The sequence below is a fragment of the Sphaerodactylus townsendi genome, linkage group LG02, assembly GCF_021028975.2.
Source record: "Sphaerodactylus townsendi isolate TG3544 linkage group LG02, MPM_Stown_v2.3, whole genome shotgun sequence".
Taxonomy (NCBI): domain Eukaryota; kingdom Metazoa; phylum Chordata; class Lepidosauria; order Squamata; family Sphaerodactylidae; genus Sphaerodactylus; species Sphaerodactylus townsendi.
Window position 1 is genome coordinate 97,839,228 of NC_059426.1, and position 21,662 is coordinate 97,860,889.

General features: G+C 44.2%; 1 protein-coding gene across 1 annotated transcript in view; it reads left to right on the forward strand.

Annotated features, from left to right (window-relative positions):
* KIF18A (kinesin family member 18A) overlaps positions 1-21,662 on the forward strand; it is a 63,000-nt gene that overhangs the window by 11,852 nt on the left and 29,486 nt on the right. The window contains exons 7-10 of the mRNA XM_048486356.1: positions 6,892-7,068; positions 8,194-8,268; positions 8,515-8,612; positions 19,371-19,533. Of these exons, the coding sequence (XP_048342313.1) occupies positions 6,892-7,068; positions 8,194-8,268; positions 8,515-8,612; positions 19,371-19,533 (513 nt within the window). The remainder of the gene's footprint in view (positions 1-6,891; positions 7,069-8,193; positions 8,269-8,514; positions 8,613-19,370; positions 19,534-21,662) is intronic.

A 21,662-nucleotide genomic window follows, 5' to 3' on the forward strand; every position in this document is an offset into this window, starting at 1 on the left:
CTGACCTACTGTTTCCTGGATGTTGGAAGAATTATGACAGCATAATTTATTGAGGCAACTTTAAAACTAAAGTGTTACATAAATACTTAGCATTAATAAAAATAGTATTATTGTTTTCTGGTAGATTTGATCAAAATAGACATGTTGGATTTTAATTCGTGTGTGGGCATGTGGTTGTGTATATTTATTTTTATTTGTTAAGCTGCTTTGGGCATATTTTTTTCTAAATAATGTATGTGAGGCTTTGATTGGTCAGAACTACCCAATGAGTTTTATTGCTCATCGGGGAAGGAACTTAGATCTCCCTGCCCTAGGACCATTTACTGCATGTTGTAGTGTTAACATCCAGTCCAAGATTATCCTTTGCATCTCTAATTTACTGTGTACTTATGTCTAAGGATATGTAGCTTTTTTGAGTTTATTTGGATTTGGGTTTATTAGACTTGAAAATTTTGAAAACAGTAAACAGGATTTTTCAACTTGTTTCCCCAGATATCTGAAAATTTTCAGCTCTGTTACGGTCTACGGGGAATATTTTGAGGGATTTCAAGGGGGCTGTTTTTCAAAGTAGAGACACCAAATTTGCAGCATAGGTGTAGGTACCTCTCATTGGAAGAATCCCAAATTTTGAGACCAGTTTTATGTGCTCCTGAAGTGGGTGCCTCCTATTGCATTTGAGTTTTCAATTGTTTCCACTGCAAGATGGGGACATCTCTTTTGGGATCCCATAAAATTGGATCCCCTGAGCCAAAATTCACAAAACTTGGGAATTCTTCTAAGGAGAAGAACCTGCATCTATGCTGCAAATTCAGTGCATATGCATCAGAAACAGCCTCCGCAGAGCTCCTCCTCTAAAAACAATTTTCCAGAGACTTTTATGGGCCACTATCACACCCAAGCATCCCTAGGAAAAAGTTCCCACCATTGACTTCACTGGGGGGAAGGAGAATGAATGACTGTTTTTCTCCAATTTCATTCAATGGGAAATTTTTGTGGGGCTCTGAAAAGACTGGTTTTCAAGATAGGGACACCAAATTTGCAACATTGTTACTACCAACTCTCCTCAAATGAACCCTGAAGTTTGGGTGAAGGAATCCAATTCTATGAGCACCCAAATGGAGGAAAACTATGCCCATAAATTTGAGCCTTTGACCAAAACTTCATAAGGTTGTTTCTTCTGAAGAGAGTCACCAAAGTTGGTGCCTCAACCTTGAAAAACAACCCCAGATCCTTGCAACGATCTCCTGTGGAATGCAATTGGAGCAAAACAGTTACCCAGCTGTCCCCTACCCATTCTCTCATTTTTTTCCAGTGCAGAAAAAAACCACCTTTTTTCCTCCAGGGAACAAGCCAAGAGGCATACCTGTGAGCAACCACAGGCCAATTCCTCCCACCTCAAGAACCAACACAAGCTCAATGGAACTCAACCCCCAAAAACCACAGACTAAGGCTGTTTCCGCACAGGCGGAATACAGCGCCCCAGGGACACTAAAAACGCCGTCCCTGAGGTGGTGTTTGCACAGCAGGCGCTGCTGCGTTGCAATGCCCAAGTGGCGCGAAGACGCCATTGTTGAACCTCAAGGAGCAAGGTTTTTCAACAGTGGCATCTTCCAACTGCTGCCGTGCGAACGGCAGCGGGTAGAAGGCACCATTTCCCCCCACCTTCCCCGAACACCGTACCTCCGTCTCCTGACTTCTGGCCTATCGCAGAGGCCAGGGGACACCCCCCCCCCTTGCCTGCAACTCCAGAGCCCCTGCTCTAGCCTGCAGGAGGGGTGTCCCCTGGTCTCTGCGACGCGCCGGAAGCCAGGAGCTGGAGGGACGGCATTCAGGGACGGCGTAGCCTGCGCGAAGGCTGAGCCACTGCCTATACTCCTACCGGGACCATCCAAATGAACGGTCCCGGGGAGTACATCGGCATTGTTTATGCCGATGCACCCCCACTCGCGCCCATGCGGAAAGGGCCTAATACATCACAAGGCTTAACAGAACAAATGTAAACAGAAAAACCGCAGAAACAATACAAGAAAATCAAAATAGTGGACATTTTTGCCTAGCAAAACTCAAGTACGTTCTGGCAGCACAAGTCCAATAAAACCCATATCCAACCTCACAATTGTGGGGGTACTTTTGTTAGTCCATACAAAGCTGCAGGCCAGTCCAATGTACAAGTGCCCAGTAAAACTCTGAAATATTCGGGCCGAACAAGCATAACAGAACAAGCATAACAGAACGCATGTACATTCACACTTCCAGGTAGCCGGAGGTGTGGGGGCACTTTTGTCAATCCAGATGAAGCCACAATGCAATCCAACATGCTGGTGCCCAGCAAAACTCAGGCAGCTGGAAACAAAAATACCTTTATTTTCCCAAGGAAGGAAGACCTCAGAAAATAAGTTGAGAGGGTTCTGTGTTCACCCTGATCCCAGAGGCATATATAGGGTGGGGCAAGGCAGGACACATGCCCCAGATCCCACTTCTCTATAGGCGCCAGCCTGTACCCCACAACTTCTGGGAACAACTGTATCCCACCATCCAGTTCAACCCAGTTGAACGCTGACTGGGTTCGGGACACAGTTGAATGCTGAAGCCAGCCAGCATTCGGCTGGATTCACTCAAACTTCACATGGAGCTAAGGAGCTGGATGGGCCTGTGTGATGCTGGACTCGGCTTTGAGCCTACAGTTTAAAGTTCAACCCAGCCAGGATGAGCCAAACATCGAACTGGGCACTCTGTCTGACCAACTTTAGCTATATACTGCTGGCTCCGCTTCCAGAGTTCTGCCTCTGATCAGGTGGAGCTTAGGGGAGGAGCCAGCAGTATAAAGCTGGAGCCAGTCAGACCCTGTTCAACATTGGGCTCAGCCAGACTAGGATGAATTTTAAGCTGCAGTCTCAAAACCTGTGGTTTAAAGATGGACCCTGTGACAGGAAGTGAATGCAGCTCTGCTTGCCTCCAGTCATATGGAGCTTGGACACAGACCCAGCAACATGAAGCTGGAGCTGTTCAGACCAAGTGCTCAGTTCGAAGCTCCGTGCTCAGTTTAAAGTTCAACACATCCAACCCCAGTGTCAAACAGGCGTCCCTGCCTGTGAACTCCATGTGGAATTCGGGGGCAGGGCAAACCATAGTGCTTGCCTTGGGCATCATTTTTAGCAGATATGCCTCTGCCTGATCCTCCCCTCATCCTCAGCCAAACCCAACATCTCCCACTGTTCTGAGGGCCATCGCTTTAACTGTGGTAATTTGACTGATGAAACAGGTGACTGTTCTCTGTCAGCTGCTTCCCACCTCTTTGAACCTTAGTGCCTCCCTCACCAAGCATCTCCATCAGGGATGGTTGCCAACACTTGCCTACCAGAGACCATGCATTGCATGCAGCAGAGAGAGCATGAAGTGAAGTCGCTGTTCAGCTCACCTCTTGGCTGGCTGTTGGCTGTTTGGCCATTTCACCAGCCTCTCTCCTCCTGAAGAAGCACCTCCTGGTGCTCTGATGTTTCTGGAGTCCAGAAGTCAAGAGATGACAGATGTCTTTCCCTCAACTGGTCCGAACCATACACATCTGGCGCTGTGCAAACTGTGGATCCACCATCACCTGGAAGTGTTTCCAGACCAAGGATGTAAGGGGGCTCTCATGCTGACCAGCAGCTACAGGCACCTCTGGAGCCACCTCCATTGAGGAGCTTCAGGGCAGATATACTGTGTCTAGGGGGCACAGGAAGAGATGGCTGAAGGTGAAGGAGTTCAGATGGCAGCACCTTGGGGTGCCCTCCATCTCTTCCTTCTGCGCCACAACCAGTCTTTTCTCATGTCTCCCCTTGGAAGGCCTGTTGGGCTCTGGAGAAACCCCTGAAGGAGAAGGGGCATGCAGCTCCTTCAGCATAATCTTGGCTCCTGGAGTGGGTACAAGAGCTGCAACAATTTCATCCCCAAAGTTCACCCCAAAAGACAGGCAGCTCTTTGTGCTGCTTGGAAAGCTCCACAACTGCTGGAGGAGAGGTATCCAGAGCAGAAGATCCCTGTCCAGTACCAGTACCTGCACTGCACTGCTCCAGCAGCTGCTTCAACAAAAAGTGCCTTGCAGGGCTTCTTCATTGCATTCCAGCCAGAGGTTGGAGTGGTGGAAGATGACTGAGGAGCAGGTCTCCGCACAGGTGGAGGGACAGTCACAGCCCTCCCCCCCTTCACATCTCCGTTCTTCAACTTTTCCAGCTGCACTGCTGCATTCCCTTCCTGTCACTCATTGTTCTCTTGGGCCAAACTCTGGCAACCTAACACAGGGAACTGGTTGTGGTGGGTTTTCCAGGCTGTGTGGTCGTGGTCTGGTGGATCTTGTTCCTAACGTTTCGCCTGCATCTGTGGCTGGCATCTTCAGAGGTGTATCACAGAGGGAAATCTGTTACACACTGTGTCCAGTGAGAAGGGAGTGTTTTAGTGGGGTATATATTGTCCATGTCCCCTGGTGGGGAACCAATCAGTAAGTGTTTGGGTGGAACTTGTTATGCAAAGATGTGGTTGATAGTATTGCATTGCTGGTGGGGCTTATCAGTCCAGGGAGTGATTCACATTTTCATGTAAACCCCACCCGCAATACAATACTATCAACCACATCTTTGAATAACAAGTTCCACCCAAACACTTACTGATTGGTTCCCCACCCTGGGACATGGACAATATATACCCCACTAAAACACTCCCTTCTCACTGGGCACAGTGTGTAACAGACTTCCCTCTGTGATACACCTCTGAAGATGCCAGCCACAGATGCAGGCGAAACGTTAGGAACAAGATCCACCAGACCATGGCCACACAGCCCAGAAAACCCACCACAGCCAGTTGAATCCAGGCGTGAAAGCCTTCGACAATACATTTAACACAGGGAAGTTAAATGCCTAGCTACCTGTCTTGCACTGCAACCTAAAAGACCCTGAAATCTTTTTAAAAATCTGCCCTCAAGAAAACTAACGTTTTGTTTTGTGAAAAAAATAATCTAACCTGACCTTGCTTGAAAGTGTAGCTTTCCTATTGTGTAGTTTGTTTAAACTATGTAGTGACTTCCTATTCGAGACTTCTCTCCTTCCACCTTGGACACTTTTTTTAAGAACATAAGAACTAGCCTGCTGGATCAGACCAGAGTCCATCTGGTCCAGCACTCTGTTACTCGCAGTGGCCCACCAGGTGCCTTTGGGAGCTCACATGCAGGATGTGAAAGCAATGGCCTTTTTGACAAACATCCCACACTTGGATGTTGTTTTGCTCAGCTGCTCACCAAATCTTCCTACAAGCACATCTGACATGGATCCAACTCCTCTCCTGAGGGAGTCTGCTGAGCTGCACTGCCTCATTGTAAAGATATTTAATATATGGTGTTTAAAAAATCCTAGGTACCTCTGTGGGGAAGAGGAAATCTCTGAAAGATAACTGTAATGTTTTGCTGTATAAATATTTTGTAAGTTTTTCATTTCTGTAATTTAATGTGGGGTTTTGTACATTTGTTTGCTGTGGTTTAAAATGCAGGCCTCTAACAGTGCAGTCTTGAGCACATCTCAGAATCCTGCTCAGATCCAATTAATGGGACTAACTCTCAGGAAAGTGTATTTATGATTGCACTGTAAGTTAAGAAAAAGGGTGGGGGCTCAGTGGGTGAGCAAAATGTGTTTTGATTGGAAGGCAGCTGTATCCTCAGGAACAGAGTTGACTGGGTTCGTTCAGAGGATTTGTGAAACAAAAGGGAGAAAAGGAATGCAGTGGGGGAAGAGATTTGAATGAGGTGCTGTGAGGAGTGGGAAAAGTGGGTGTCCTTTGTATGGAAATAATTAGCCTAAGTGGCAAGTGAGTAAAAGAAGCCTTTGTGACTAGGTCTGTTTAAGGAACTACAGGGACAGAAGGAGAGCTTCTTGCAAGCATCTTGCAAGCAAGACATTAGAAATATAAAGGAAAACCATTATGCCTTTAAACCACACTGAAACTGTTAAGATTTTCATAATTGTTAATATACTCAATTTCTGTTTAAGTAATGGCAGCTGTTTTATTTAGAATAAAGGATCCCTTTTTATCTCACAGCTACCACATTGGGTTGGCTGTTCTGTCATTCTACCAAATATATCTAAGCCATCCTGTTCTTTGGGTTAATGTCTAAGGCAAGAGCCTTTGGTGGCAGCAAAAGTAAGAAGAAAACACTAAGGAAAGCAAGAAGGCAGAATAACATATGTCAGAGCAATATAGAGAGGTACCATTACATGTGTTAACAATACAAGAGGTCCCAGAAAAGGACCCAATGTTACAGGTGTTAGCTTTTACAGTGGGATATTGACTTGAGGGATTATTGTGGTGTGGGCAGCAAACAGAGAATTCCAAAAGAGTTGAATATACCTCTGAGGAACAAGAAAGAAACAAAACCTACAAATAGTTAGGAAGAACACAGAAAAAAAGAGATAAATGTCAGAGTTTTTAGGAATGAAAAAGTACTCTCTAATTGAAAAGTAAATGGAGTTTGGAATCCCTCATGAAGGAAAGTTCGTGGAAATTTTGAGAGGGAGCAGCAGATGAAAAATAGAAGCAGAGAAAAACTTGAGGCCGAGAAATTAAATTTTGAGAGATATGAACTGAAATACCAGGATATGTGACAGGAACAACAGCTAGTACAAAATAGAGAATTTACCATGCCACTGAAATATACAATAGAGGGTGAGGGTAGTAATAGAGATGAATGCCATATACATATATATGATATATATTGCCCCCATTTAAAAAAATTGCAGCTCCGTTCCTTCTGGGTAGACATAGGAAGATTACCAGTAGAAATGTAAGCTTGTAAGGTGTTATCACCTGATGCTATATTAATCTGAGCAAACCATTAAACACTTCAGTTTCATTTTTTTGTTCTTCTAGAGTAAGAAACAACACATCCCTTATCGGAATAGCAAACTTACTCGGTTACTGAAGGATTCTCTTGGAGGAAATTGTCGCACCATAATTATAGCTACTGTTAGTCCTTCTTCTCTGTTCTATGATGACACATATAACACACTTAAGTATGCTAACAGAGCCAAGGACATTAAATCATCTGTAAGTATAATCACTTTTAAAAAAGAAAGTTAGGCACCAATATTTGCAAGTTATAGAAACATTTGTTTTTATGGCAGTAGTGGAAAACTGCAATTATCAAATTAAAATACTCAGTTAGTTGTTGTGGGTTTTCTGGGCTGTGTGGCCATGAGTACTAGATTCTGGGAGATCCAGCTTTGAATCACTACTGTTGCCATGGAAGCTTGCTGGTGCCCTTGGGCTTGTTACCCACTGTCAGTATAATCCTGTGGTCCCCAACATGATCACTGTGGGCGCAGTGGCACTTGCCACACCTTTCCTGGTGCCAGCCAAAAACATTTGGAAAGGGGTCAGGGCTAACTAGAGATTTTTTTTCCCAGCAGGGCTTTTGATTGGCTGTGCAGATTAAACAGTTTCTTTCTGAAATATTGAACAGTTACTGTTGCCTATAACCTTGATCCTTGACATTTTGTGTTTGGCTACACCTCCTTTAAGAGCCACTTTGTGATTGTACTCACTGCCCTTTGTCAGAATTCCAGAAGGTGCCCTTAAGCACCAGGTCGGGGTATCCCTGGAATAACCTTTCTCACAGGATTGCTGTGAGCATAAAATGGAGAAGAGGCTATGCAATGTAAGCAACTTTGGGTCCCCATTGAGGTATGGCGGTATAAATTAAATAAATAAATTAGGAGTAATGGTGAGAATTGTCTGTCTTAGTATCTCAACAAAAACAATGTTAGTTCAGGTTCCCCCCCCCCTCCTAATCCTATGACCACCAATCCTTTTTATAAGAGAGTACTTGGACAAAAGATAAGCTTTTAGAGGACCACAAGGGCACATTCCAGCCCAAGATAAGCATTTGATTCACATAGCCTTCACAAAAATATTTGATCAGTCCTTCCATTCCCCTTAATAGAGCTTGAAAGCAATTTTCTTTGGCTGGGTTGAGTGACAAGTAATACATGTTTAATTTAAAGTTCCCGTCTTCCTGCTGGAGATCCCCTTTGTGTCATTTCTCAGGGGTACCTGTCCCCCTAGAAATAGCACTTCCTGTAGATCAGTGGATCTACAATTCTTGGCTCAAAGGAGGATATATTCCCTTTGCTATGATACTTATGAAGCTTGATTTTTCTCTTTCTTCCACAGCTGAAAAGCAATATTGTGAGTCTGGATAGTCATATAAGCCAGTATGCCAAAATTTGTGAAGAACAAAAGAAAGAGGTAGGGCAGCCACTGTTGTCATTAACTAATGTTGCTGAGGTACATATAATATATAGCTAAATAATTGCAAGTCTAATTACTGTGTACCAGAACACCTGGTGTTTCTGTGCCATGTTAAGTCAAACCTCAATAACTGATATGTGGGATTTTTTTCTATTTTAAAAGCTGCTTTAAAGATACAACTGGGAAAGTTAAAAAGCAGTTTACATTACATTTCTGTTGGAATACACTGTTGTTTTATTTCAGATCATAATCCTGAAAGAGAAACTGAGAATCTATGAGTTAGGAAAAGCATCTATTCCTGAGACTCATGACAGGGGTCAGCAACAGGTGGAGATAAACAGGTACGTCATTTTTAGATCAATTGTGCAAGCAGCTTTTTCTGCCTTTGAGGGAATCTCCATATGCCATCATGTACATTGACTCCCTGTTGGCCCTATGTGCACTATGGTACTTCTGGCCATTCCTTAAAATGGAAGACCCATCATCCTTTGGGGGACTTTAATCATACAAATCTAAAAGCAGTACTCCCTAAATTCTACCAGCACATTAAGTTTCCTACTAGAGGAGCCAATACAGTGGATAAAGTGTATACCAACATTAAGAATGGCTATAAGGTCATACAATTACCACACTTGGGACAGTCAGATCCTATATCACTGTTCTGGCACCGGCATACATTCTGCTTGGGAAGCGGGTTTCGCCCGTAATAAAGACTGTGAAATCCTGGCCTGATGATGCCTCTCAACAACTTCAAGATTGTTTTGAGACAACAAATTGGAATGTTTTCTGTCACCCAGATCTGGAGGAACATACCACCGCTGTTCTGAGTTATATTACATACTATACAGATACTCTTACTGTGGACAAGCGCGTCCAGATTTATTCTAACCAGAAACCCTGGATGACGGGAGGTTCAGCGACTTTTGTGGGACAGGAATATTGCTTTCAGGTCTGGTAATGAGGCAAAGTATAGTGCGGCGAGAGCCAGTCTCAAGAGAGGTATTCGGCAAGTCAAGATGAGTTATAAGAGGAAGGTTGAGGATCATTTTCATGGTAACAACGTGAGGCAGGTGTGGCAGGGGATTTAACAAATTACTAACTATAAATTAAATAATGACATTCCTGCCAATGGGGATGCTTCTCTGGCAGAGGAGCTGAATCACTTTTTTGCCCGCTCTGAAGCAGGTCTGTCAGAAGGAGATGACATACAGCTACTAGGTGATTGTAGCTCACACCTTACTGTGGAGGAACATGAGGTGAGGTGAGTTTTGAGAGCTGTGAATCCAAGGAAGGCTGCTGGACTGGATGGTATTTCCGGTCGGGTGTTAAAGGACTGTACTAACCAACTGGCTGGTGTTTTTACTGGGATTTTAAATAGATCTTTATCTCAGTCCATTATTCCATCTTGTTTGAAGGCTTCCATCATTGTTCCGCTACCAAAGAAGCTCCCTGCTGACAATCTTCAGGATTGCAGACCAGTGGCACTCACCCCCATCATCATGAAGTGCTTTGAAACACTGGTCCGTAGGCATATTAGTTCTTGCCTTCCAAACACATTTGATAAATATCTGTTTGCATATAGGACTAATGGATTTATGGAGGCGCTATAGCCATTAATCTCCACACTGCTTTGACTCATCTGGAACGACAGGGGAACTATATAAGGATGGTCTTTGCGGCCTTTAGTTCCAAGTTTAATACAATCCTACCAAAGACTGGTGACCAAACATCTGGATCTTGAACTCTCACATTCAATCTGTTTGTGGATTAGGGACTTCTTGTCTGGACGTTGCCAGAGGATTAGATTGGGTAATCAGGTTTCCTCAGTTCTTACTCTCAACATGGGAACGCCACAGGGCTGTGTGTTGAGTCCTTTACTGTACACCTTTTATACATATGATTGTACCCCTGTCTATCATAGTAACACCATTATCAAATTTGCAGATGACACAATGGTGGTGGGGCTTATCTCTGGAGGGGATGAGTCTGCCTACCAGGGTGAGGTGGACCAGTTGCTCTCGTGGTACAGGGAAAATAATTTGGTTCTTAATACTAACAAGACAGAGGAGCTTATAGTAGGCTATAGAAGAAATAACTTAGAAATTCAGCCAGTGATAAATGGGGATCGAGTAGAGCAGGTGGCCAGCTTTAAGTTCCTGGGTGTTATGAATAAAGAGGACTTCACCTGGGGTGTTCAGACTGCCGTGGTGGTTAAGAAGGCCCAGCAGAGAATGTACTATCGGAGACTTTTAAGGAAACAACAATTGAATGAAAAACTGCTGGTGACCTTCTACCGCAGTGCTATAGAGAGTGTTCTAACATACTGCATCTGTGCATGGTTTACCAGTGGCACAACAGCAGATAGGAAGGCGCTCCAAAGGGTGATCACTACTGCCCAGAGAATTATTGGCTGCCCTCTCCCCTCTTTGGTAGAACTTTATAATTCCTGCTGCCTAAAGAAAGTTCAGAATATTCTGAAGGACCCATCTCATCTGGCATACTCTCTTTTTGAAACGTTACCATCTGGCAGACGATATAGGATTATAAAAACAAGGACAAATAGGCTTAGAGACCACTTCTATTCTAGAGCTGTGGCTATGCTGAATTCCATGGTTTCGTGTTGATGTGTTTGGGGCTGTGTACTGATGGTTGGAGGAAGAGGAATGTGAGGATAGGCCATGCTGGTAGGGGCTGGTGGGAATTGTAGTTCCTGAACATCTGGAGAGCCGCAGGTTCCCTACCCCTGGGATAGGGTGTCAGGTCTGAAATAGTGTGCATCGGGGATTGCTTGTAATTTTCGTTGTGCATGCACAATGACAATAAATGCTTTTTATTATTATTATCCTTCCCTAGATTTATCAAGTAGCTCCTGTTTCTCACTGAGGCTGTGTGTTCAAGCTACTGCCATTCTGCATTTGAAGGGACAAACAAGGGGATGCATAGGAACAGTGGTGGGGGAAGATCTCATCTCCCCTGACTGGCCCTCTTGCCTGTATTATCCCCACTTTTCATCCCTTTATAGTACGCACATCTCTCCCTTTCCTCCTTCCTTCCTTCCCTCCCAGCTATCCTTTTCCTTCTACCTATCTGCTGCTATCTCTCTGTTTCCCACCCCATGTCATTTCTCTCCTTTTCCTGCTCCCACTCTTGCATTTGTTCCATTCTTTCTTCCTCCATTCTGGCTTGCTCCACTTTTTCCTCTTTTGTTCCCCTACCTGCATCCCCTTTTTCTCTCCTCAACACTGACCTCAGGTTTTAAAACTGCAGCATTCACTTTGAATTACCTAGGTAACCACAGGTAACATTGGCGATATTGTTTGCAGTTGCCTAGGTAATCCAAAATGGCTGTCAGGATCTAATGAGGTAACCCCTGAAATCTCTGCATTTTAAAACTTCATTCAATCTCTTTTTTTTCAAGATTTTCCCTCAGATAGGCAGAAACATCTCTTTCTGTACCTGGCCCCCTTGTGTGCTTTATCTGCATTCTGAAGTCATGTTCAGAGATACTTATATAGGTGAATCATTAGCCCTAAAACAGCATGTGCTAGGAAAAGGGATGACATTAGAAAAATGTTCCTAATCTATTGATGATATTGCCTTAAATGATGGCTGTTTGCAACTTTTGATGTACCGAATATTTTATCGCAATAAGCCTAAGGAAGCAAGCACTGGCTAACTAAATTCATGATATGTCATTTGAAATTCTGAGGCTGTCTGTCATCTAGGATCACTGACAGATACAATCCTATACAGAGTTATACCCTTCTAATTCCACTGAAGTCAGTTTAGGATTGTTTACGATTGTACTGTAGATCTTCAACAAGGGTTAAAAAGGCAGGTGTGTATATATGTGGCGGAAGGTAAAGATCTTCTGCAGGTATGTTGAAGTCAGGATTCCAGATTTGATTAACTAACTAAACATTGCAGCCCAGAGTGCCATCGTGGTGGTGAGGGATCATTTTCCTATTTAAAATGGGAATAGTGACTAAGATAACAATATGTCTCCATCAGGAAACTAAGCTGAACATTATTTTCTGGTTTGTGGTTTCATGAAAGAGGGACTGCTGGCAAGGGATGGGTTGCACCACACACTTGTAGGTAGAAATATCTTTGCCAGGAGGCTCACAAACCTGATCAGAAGGGCTTTAAACTGAGTTATGTGTGGGAGGGAGACAGTATCCAAGCAGACAGGAGTTCATCAAATGATAGTGATGATAGTCCAAAGGTTATAGAGAGAACTGAGCGAATAGGTCAAGATGCCAACAGCGGGAAGGAAAAAAACTTTAAAGAAGCAGCCAGAAAAAATGCACCATGGCCTTCAGTGTCTCTATACCAATGCACAGAGCATGGGAAATAAACAAGATGAACTCGAACTCTTAACACAACAAAACAAATATGATATTATAGGCATTACTGAAATCTGATGGGATGAGTCTCATGATTGGAACATAAGAATTGAATGGTGTACCCTATTTCAGAGAAACAGATCAAATAGGAAAGGATGAGGAGTTATACGTAAAATATTATTACAGCTGTTAGCAGATCCATGACTTAAATCCTGCAAGCCATGTTGAGAACATTTGAGTAAAAATTAAGGGGGAGAGGAACAGCACTGATCTCAATGTGGGGATCTATTACAGCCCCCATGCCAGTTTGAAGAGATGGATGATGCATTCTTGGAACAGATGACCAAACTTTCAGAAAGGAAAGCAGTAGTAAGAATGGGAGATTTCAGTTATCCTGATTGGAGTCAAACTCTTCCATGACAATCAGGTCCAACAAATTTCTCACTTGCCTTGCAGACAATTTCATGATCCAGAAGGTGGTAGAAGCAGCAAGGAGAACTGCTATTGTAGATCTGCTCCTAATCAATAATGATGACCTGATTAGTGGAATGGAAGTGGTAGAATCCCTACCTGGGAGTGATCATGTTGTCCCGGAGTTTGTTATATAGTAGAAAGGGGATTCGAAGCTTAATCATACACACATTCTAGACCTTAAGGAAGCAGATTTCAGTAAGCTTAGGAATCTACTGGGTGTGATCCTGTGGTCAAAAATACTAAAAGAGAAGGGAATGTATGATGGCTAAGAATTTCTTAAAAGTGAGATCTTGAGGGTACAATTTCAAATAGTTCCAGTGAGGAGGAAAAATAGGAGGTGTCTAAGGAAACCAGGATGGCTGTCTAAAAAACTTTCAACTAAGCTAAGATTTTAAAAGGACATGTACAAAAAAGGGAAAAGGGGGGAAATCACCAAAGAGGAATTCAAACAAATAACCAGGATGTGTAGGGAGAAAGTCAGAAAAGCTAAAGCTCACAGGAGGTGGTGATGGCTAACCTGGATAAAGCTAACCTGGATAGCTTTAAAAGTGGCTTGGACAGATTTATGGAGAAGTCGATCTATGGCTACCAATCTTGATCCTCCTTGATCTGAGATTGCAAATGCCTTAGCAGACCAGGTGCTCGGGAGCAGCAGCAGCAGAAGGCCATTGCTTTCACATCCTGCATGTGAGCTTCCAAAGGTATCTGGAGGGCTAGAGTCACTGCATGGAGAAGATGGCAAAATGCTAACAGGGAATGGAGAAAAGGCAGAACTACTCAACATCTTCTTTGCCTCAGTTTTTTCCCCAAAGGGAAACGGTGCAAATCCAAGGGAAAATGAAACAGAAGATACAGTAGAAGAAATTCAGCACAGAATAAAGAGGTGGTGCAGGAATACCTGGCTACTTTAAATGAATTCAAATCTCTAGGCCCTGATGAGCTGCATCCCAGGGTATTAAAAGAACTGGTAGAAGTAATCTCAGAACCACTTGCTATAATCTTTGAAAACTCCTGGAGAACAGAAGTCCCAGTGGACTGGAGGAGGGCTAATGTTATCCCCATCTTCAAAAAGGGGAAAAAGGAGGACCCCAATAATTACCGTCCAATCAGCCTGACATCAATACCAGGGAAGATTCTGAAGCAGATGATTAATCAGATGGTCTGCCAGCACTTAGAAGGGAATACTGTAACCACAAAAAGTCAGCATGGGTTTCTAAAAAAACAAGTCATGCCAGACTACTCTTACCTCTTTTTTTGATAAGAGTGACAAGCTTGGTAGATGAAGGGAATGCAGTGGACGTAGTATACCTTGATTTTAGTAAAGCTTTTGACAAGATGCCCCATAATATTCTTGCAAATAAGCTAGTGAAATGTGGTGAATACTAATATTAGATGGATTTCTAATTGGTTGACTTACCTAACTCAAAGGGTGCTCATCAATGGCTCATCTTCATCCTGGAGAGAAGTGACTAGTGGGGTGCCACAGGCCCAGTGCTATTCAATATTTTAATCATCAACTTAGATGATGGAATAGAGGGCATGCTAATCAAATTTGCAGATTACACCCAATTAGGAGGGGTAGCTAATACCCCAGAGGACAGAGTCAGAATTCAAAATGGCATGGACAGATTAGAGAGCTGGGCCAAAACAAGCAAAATGAATTTCAACAGAGATAAATGTAAGCTACTACAGGTTGTTGTGAGTTTTCTGGGCTGTGTGGCCATGGTCTGGTAGATCTTGTTCCTAATGTTTCGCCTGTATCTTTGGCTGGCATTTTCAGAGGTGTATCACACAGAGAAGTCTGTTACACTGTGTAACAGACATCTCTCTGTGATACACCTCTGAAGAAGCCAGCCACAGATGCAGGCGAAATGTTAGGAACAAGATCTAACCAGACCACGACCACACAGCCCAAAAAACCCACAACAACAAGTTAAATCTGGCCGTGAAAGCCTTCGTCAATACATTAAGCTTCTACACTTCAACAGAAAAAAAAATGAAATGCACAGATATAGGATGGGTGACACTTGGCTTGACAGCAGTACAAGTGAAAGGGATCTGGGAGTCTTAGTAGACCACAAAATGAACATGAGTCAGCAGTGTGATATAGCGGCCAAGAAAGCCAATGTGATTCTGTGCTGTATCAATAGGAGTATAGTGTCTAGATTGAGAGATATAATTGTACCACTCTATTCTGCATTGGTTAGACCTCACCTGGAATATTGTGTACAGTTCTGGGCACCGCAATTCAAGAAGGATCTTGACAAACTGGAACGGGTCCAGAGGAGGACTACTAAAATGATAAAAGGTTTGGAATCCATGGCGAAAGAGGAGAGACTTAGGGAATGTACAAGAAATGAAACTGTTTAGTTTGGTGAAGAGAAGGTTAAGAGGTGACATAATGGCCATGTTTAAATATTTGAAAGGATGTCTTGTTGATGAGGGAGCAAGCTTGTTTTCTGCTGCTCCAGAGACTAGGACCAGGAGCAATGGGTTCAAGGTGAAGGAAAAGAGATTGCATCTAAACATCAGGAAAAAAAACTTTCTGACAGTAAGGGCTGTTTGACAGTGGAATCACTACCTCGGAGTGTGGTGGAGTTTCTTTTGGAGGTTTTTAAAGAGAGGCTGGATGGCCATCTGACAGGAGTTCTTTGATTGTGTGTTCCTGCATTGCAGGGGGTTGGACTTGATGGCCCTTGGGGTCTTTTCCGACTCTATGATTCTATTAAGCTTACCTGCATTATTTATTTAGGTATTTATCTTGTTTTTCTCCCCAATGGGTCCCACAGTGACTTACAATGTCATTTTCCCCTTCTCTATTTAATCCTCAAAACAACAACCCTATAACATAGGTTAGGTTGAAAGTTCAACTGGCCCAAGGTCAGCCAGTACACTTCCACACCAGAGTTTGGATTCAAAACTCCCAACTCTGAGTCCAGTACTTGAAACAATGTACCATGCTTGCTTTAATATTTAAGAACATAAGAACTAGCCTGCTGGATCAGACCAGAGTCCATCTAGTCCAGCACTCTGCTACTCGCAGTGGCCCACCAGGTGCCTTTGGGAGCTCACATGTGGGTTTCAACGTACCTCTGCTGATGCTTGTGTTTATGTAAGAGATCAAGCTTTAGACAGAGAGATCATACTGGTGTATGTTGATGACATCTGTGTGTGTACAAAAACAGAACAGCAAGCTGACAAAATATTCAAACAGCTTAGTGAAACCTTTGTGGTAAAAGACCTAGGTGAAATAACCCACTACTTAGGCATTGACATCAGAAAAGTGAATCAACAAAGCTTCTTCATGAGTCAGCAGAAAAAGATTGAAGCTATAGTCAAAAAGGCTGAATTGGAAAGTAGGAAAACAGCTGTAACTCCTATGACTGTAGAATTCTGTAAAGCATCTAGTACAGAACTGTGTGACAATCCAGAACTATACAGGTCACTGTTAGGAAGTTTGATCCACATCTCAAACTGGTCGCGCCCAGACTTGGCGTTTGCTGTAAGCATCTTGAGCCATCATGCTGCCAAACCAATACAACATGACTGGATAGGTTTGACTCGCGTCATACATTACCTCAATGGTACTGCTGATCATGGGTTGCTGATCAAAGCAGATCAACAAAGTAACAAGCTGTGTGCTGTAACTGACACCTCATTTGCTGATGGGGAGAATCATAAGTCATGCACTGGTTTTGTGATAACTTATGCCAACGTTCCAGTTGTCTGGAACTCCCATAGGCAGACCTCAGTCAGTCTGTCAACTGCTGAGGCTGAGTTCTGTGCCATATCTGAAACATGTAACGAACTGTTGTGGCTAAAGGCGTTGTTGACAGAACTAGGTGAGAATGTCCAACAACCAATACCACTGTTAGAAGACTCACAGACAGCCATCCATTTAGCTGAAACCGAGAACTTAAAAGCCAGAACAAATATGAACGTGTACGTCAGGGGTAGGGAACCTTTAACACTCAAAGAGCCATTTGGACCCGTTTTCCACGGGAAAAGAAAACACTTGGAGCCGCAAATAATGTTTGACATTTAAGATAAAGATAACACTATATATATAGGGGTTTTTTTTAACCTTTTACTCCGCTCATTCTGAGAAACGCATGGATGCGCCCGCCCTGCTGCCTGCAGGGTGGGCAAGGATGAAGCCGGTGGCTCGGCCTCGCCGGCCGCCGGGAAAGCACCCACCCCGCTCCAACGGGGCAGACAAGAGGGGAAGCCCGCAGCGCGGCCCAGCCGACCATGGGCAGTTGGTGCGCCCGCCCTTCTGCCTGCAGGGCGGGCAAGGATGGGGCCTGCGGCTTAGCTCGTGGAGCCACAGTGCAAGGGCAGAAGAGCCGCATGCGGCTCTCGAGCCGCAGGTTCCCTATCCCTGGTGTACGTGAACTGGTACAGAGTGGGTTCATCAAACTGCAATATGTGGATTCTAAACAGAATGTGGCTGATGCCTTAACAAAACCTACTGCAAAAGAAAAATATGATTTACTGTGTGAACAGCTAAATGTGGTGTCTGTCAATGTTGTAAATATGTAAATACTGTCATACCGATTTTGGAAGGAGTGTCAGAACATGTGTTTAGATGAGCAAAATCTAAATGACAGCTGGACCCTCCCTCTGGCAGGTGCCGTGTGCAATTTAAGACTGAGTGCACAACATGTACCGTGTGCAAAACCTGATAAGGTAAGGGCACCTGATTGGTACCACATACGTATATAGATAGCACAGACAACAGAGTGATGTGTGCCTGAAAACACCTGTGGACTGGCGAAGCACTTTGTCAGTAGAGAGCAATAAATAGAACTGCACTGGTGTCTGTCAGTTCTTGTCTACATTGCGTCCTGCAAGGTGGTCTACTCCGAGTAAATCTGCTGCTTCAACAAGTTGTACATGTTTATTGTCTTTTGTTTGTAGTAGGACACATGACAGAAGTTTCCATATTTTTACATTGCTGGAATAGTTAAATCAGTGCTGAAATTCCTCCATTTATAGAAATGATCCAAAGGGTAGGATCATAGGTATTAATCACACTGTGTAACACATTTTTTTTTTAAAAAAAAGATGTTTCCCATGGTAACCAGTATTTTAATAGTATACCTGAAGTGTCTTTAACCTTTCTACTTAAAGCAGTATGAGAAGGCAAAACAGTTGAAGCACGTGAAATCTACCTTATAATAATTTAGCATTTATGTTGACAACAGTCTTTAACCGTCTGGCTGCATGTTTTTAGAAACACCCACTCTAGATCCTGTATAACAACAGATACCAATATTTTCAAATTAGACCCATATTTAGCCCAACTTGAAACTTGGTGGTTGTCTTTTTCTTCTTCTCTCTCTCCCCACCCCCCACCCCGCCCCCCAACCTTTCTTCCATTTTTTCCCTCTTGTTCTCCTTGTCAATGCGTGGGTGGAGAGGTGCTGGTGCAAGCCACCATGAATGCCTATGTTTTAAAAACCATCTCTCCTGTTAGTCCATTTTTTCTTGATCTGTGCAGCATTTTCCCCACTTATCCTTATTCTTTTCATATCATTGACATTCACATTAGAAAGAAAACAGTATGAACAAGAAGCACAGTGGAACTAATATAGTGTCAACATTTGCCTTGGAATTGGTTCTTTGTTCTAGAAGAGGCTGAGGGTGAGCCATCAGCCACACAACTTACAGTGCAGTGCCTTTGGCAGCCTGGGGTTAAAACGCTCCTTGGTTATATCATACACTGGGGTGCTAGATGGCTAGAACTCAAATACTAAAAACACTGCATGCTAAGAATGTACACTGATACCATATTAGCTCCTTGTCAGAATCCCTATCTTTGAGATTAAGTTCTGGATGAACAGACATGAGTAGCATTCTGTTAGCTGATGGCTCTCCTTTATTATTCACTGCCTAGTATGTGAATGACTACCATCTTAATTCAGTTTCTTCACATGAAAAGCCTAGGCCTCTACAGAGGAACCTATCCTAGAGCTCACAGGAGGAGGACAATGAAACTTCATTTTTCTTGAAAGCTATAGCTACAGTCAAAGGAAATAGCAGCTTTGTCAAGAGCATTCCAACTATTGCATAATACATTTTCATAGGCTGTTATCATAGATGTGGGGGTTTATTCTAAATGGGCTGTATTGTCAAAAGAAACTCTTAACATTTTAACAGGTTTTCATGTTTTTTAACTTGGCTTTTCATTTTCTTGTAATGCATTTTACAGAAAAGTAATAAAAAGTAAATAGTATTTATATGTGTGTGTCTTTTTGCTGTAAATTTTGTTAATAGGTTTAGGCAAATTTTGAAATGTTTGTTCGCAAATCGAGAAGAAATCAGGAAGGAGTGCCTGAAGCTGGAGCTGCAATTAAAAGAAAATGCCTTAAAAACTCATTATCAAAAGCAGTGCCATGAACAAATTGAAATGATGTGTTCTTCAGAGAGAGTGGATAAGGTAAGCAGTTTGTATATGCATCTTATTGTTCCATCTGCTATTCATATATGACACTTAGGCCCTTTCCGCACGGGCCTAATACAGCGCCCTGGGGATGGCAAAAACGCTGTCCCCAGGGAGCTGTTCGCATGGGGGGGTGCAGCTGCTTCGCAGCCGCGCCACCCTTGCACCTCCCGAGCGGCACGAAGCCGCTGTTTCCCAACCTCACTCCCCAAGCGAGGTTTTGGGGAAACAGCGGCTTCCAACCGTTGCCGTGCGAACGGCAGCGGCTGGAAGGTCCCATTCCTCCCCCCTGTCCCAATCGACTTACCTTCCCTACAACCGTCCGCCGCGTTGCCGAGGCCTGGGGACACGCCCCCACTGCCCTGCAACTCTGGAGCGGCAGGGCAGGGGGGGCATGTCCCCTGGCCTCGGCGACGCGCCAGACGGTTGTAGGGAAGGTAAGTTGATCAGGCGATGGCACAGCGCAGCGCCGTCATCCTGGTAGTTTCTGGGACCGTTCGTGCGAAAGGTCCCAGGGGGGTTGGGTCAGCGTCATGTACGTCGACCCAACCCCCACCATGGCCGTGCGGAAACGGCCTTTCATTCAAAATCTGATGCTTCTGATCTAATATCTGCTTTTGCAGCCACCTAGAGAATTTGCAATGAAATGTTGATAGACCAGGCAACTGGCTATATCAGGGGTCTGCAACCTGCGGCTCTCCAGATGTTCATGGACTACAATTCCCATCAGCCCCTGCCAGCATGGCCAATTGCAGACCCCAGTATTCAGCAGTTTATCGTAACTCCAGCTGGTCCCTATATTCCTGTTTTTGTTCTATGGAACAGGGCTGTTGAACTCTTTTGTTTAGGGGGCCAGATATGACATATATATCACTTAGTAGTGCCAGGCCACATGTATCATAAAATGTAGCTTCATCAGATAGATACCAATAAACTGTCTACATGATTTGTAACCTAAGGTAGTGATTGTCCTACTTATGCATTGTAAACTGGGCAGAATCTCTACTGAACACAATAGAACTTGCTTTGGGGGAATACAGTGAATGAAGCTGGTAAAGGAAAAGATTGGTAAGTGAAGATAAAAGGCTTAACTATGGTGAACTTTGGGTGGAATGGGGAGATATATTTATGCCCCAGCATTTGGGTGCTTGGGATGGCAAACGCTACTACCTCGGAAGGACCCAGAAGAAAAAGAAGGGTTTTGATTTATACCACCCACCTCCCTTCTCTCCTGTAGAAGACTCAAAGGGGCTTACAATCTCCTTTTCCTCCCCCACCCCCCACAGCAAACACCCTGTGAGGTGGGTGGGGCTGAGAGAGCACTGTAGAGCTGTGACTAGCCCAAGGTCACCCAACTGGCATGTGTTGTTGTGCACAGGCTAATCTAGTTCCCCAGATGAGCTTCCACAGCTCAAGTGGCAGAGCTGGGAATCAAACTTGGTTCTCCAGATTAGAGTGCACCTGCCACTGCTGCTATGCCATGGCCCTCAGTTTGCAAGCCCTGAGCAGCAAGGCTGTTAATAGGATGTTTCGGAAGACTTTGATGATTCATAGGGCCAGCATGCCGGCACAACACATGTACACATTGCATTTTGCTATGTGCAGCAGTCAGCTGAGAAAAGGAAAGCCTCTCCCTCAGATTTTTGCCAGGGGCCCCCTGGCCCAAGCCAGCACCAGCTCAGGAGTCTCCAGGTCCGCTCACTAGGAGCATGCAGCAGCTCCAGCATCAGGAAGAAGCAAGGCAGAGCTCCAGGCTTCAGATGACCAGTGGACCTTCAAACACTGCATTTTGTGCCCCAGCACAGCTCCCCAGCGCTTGAAATGCCAAGGCATTTTCTCAGCTCCATCCAGCAATACAATAGCCGGCTGGAGATACTTGGAGGCTCAGGAAAGTGCTGACCCCTTAGGAGTGGGGCTTCTCTGCTACCTGCCAGGTCTGGCTGTCTTTGCCACCCACTGCTGCTGCCAGGGCCTTCCAATTTTTCTAGGCAGCCCTGCTTACAGCTTATGCATCAGGGTTCAGGGGGTTTTTTGGTGTGGGGGGGGGGAGCTGACTCTCAGGCTGGATAAGGGCTGTTAAGGGGCTGGATCCAGCATGCAGGCCTTATGTTTGGCATCTTTGCTAT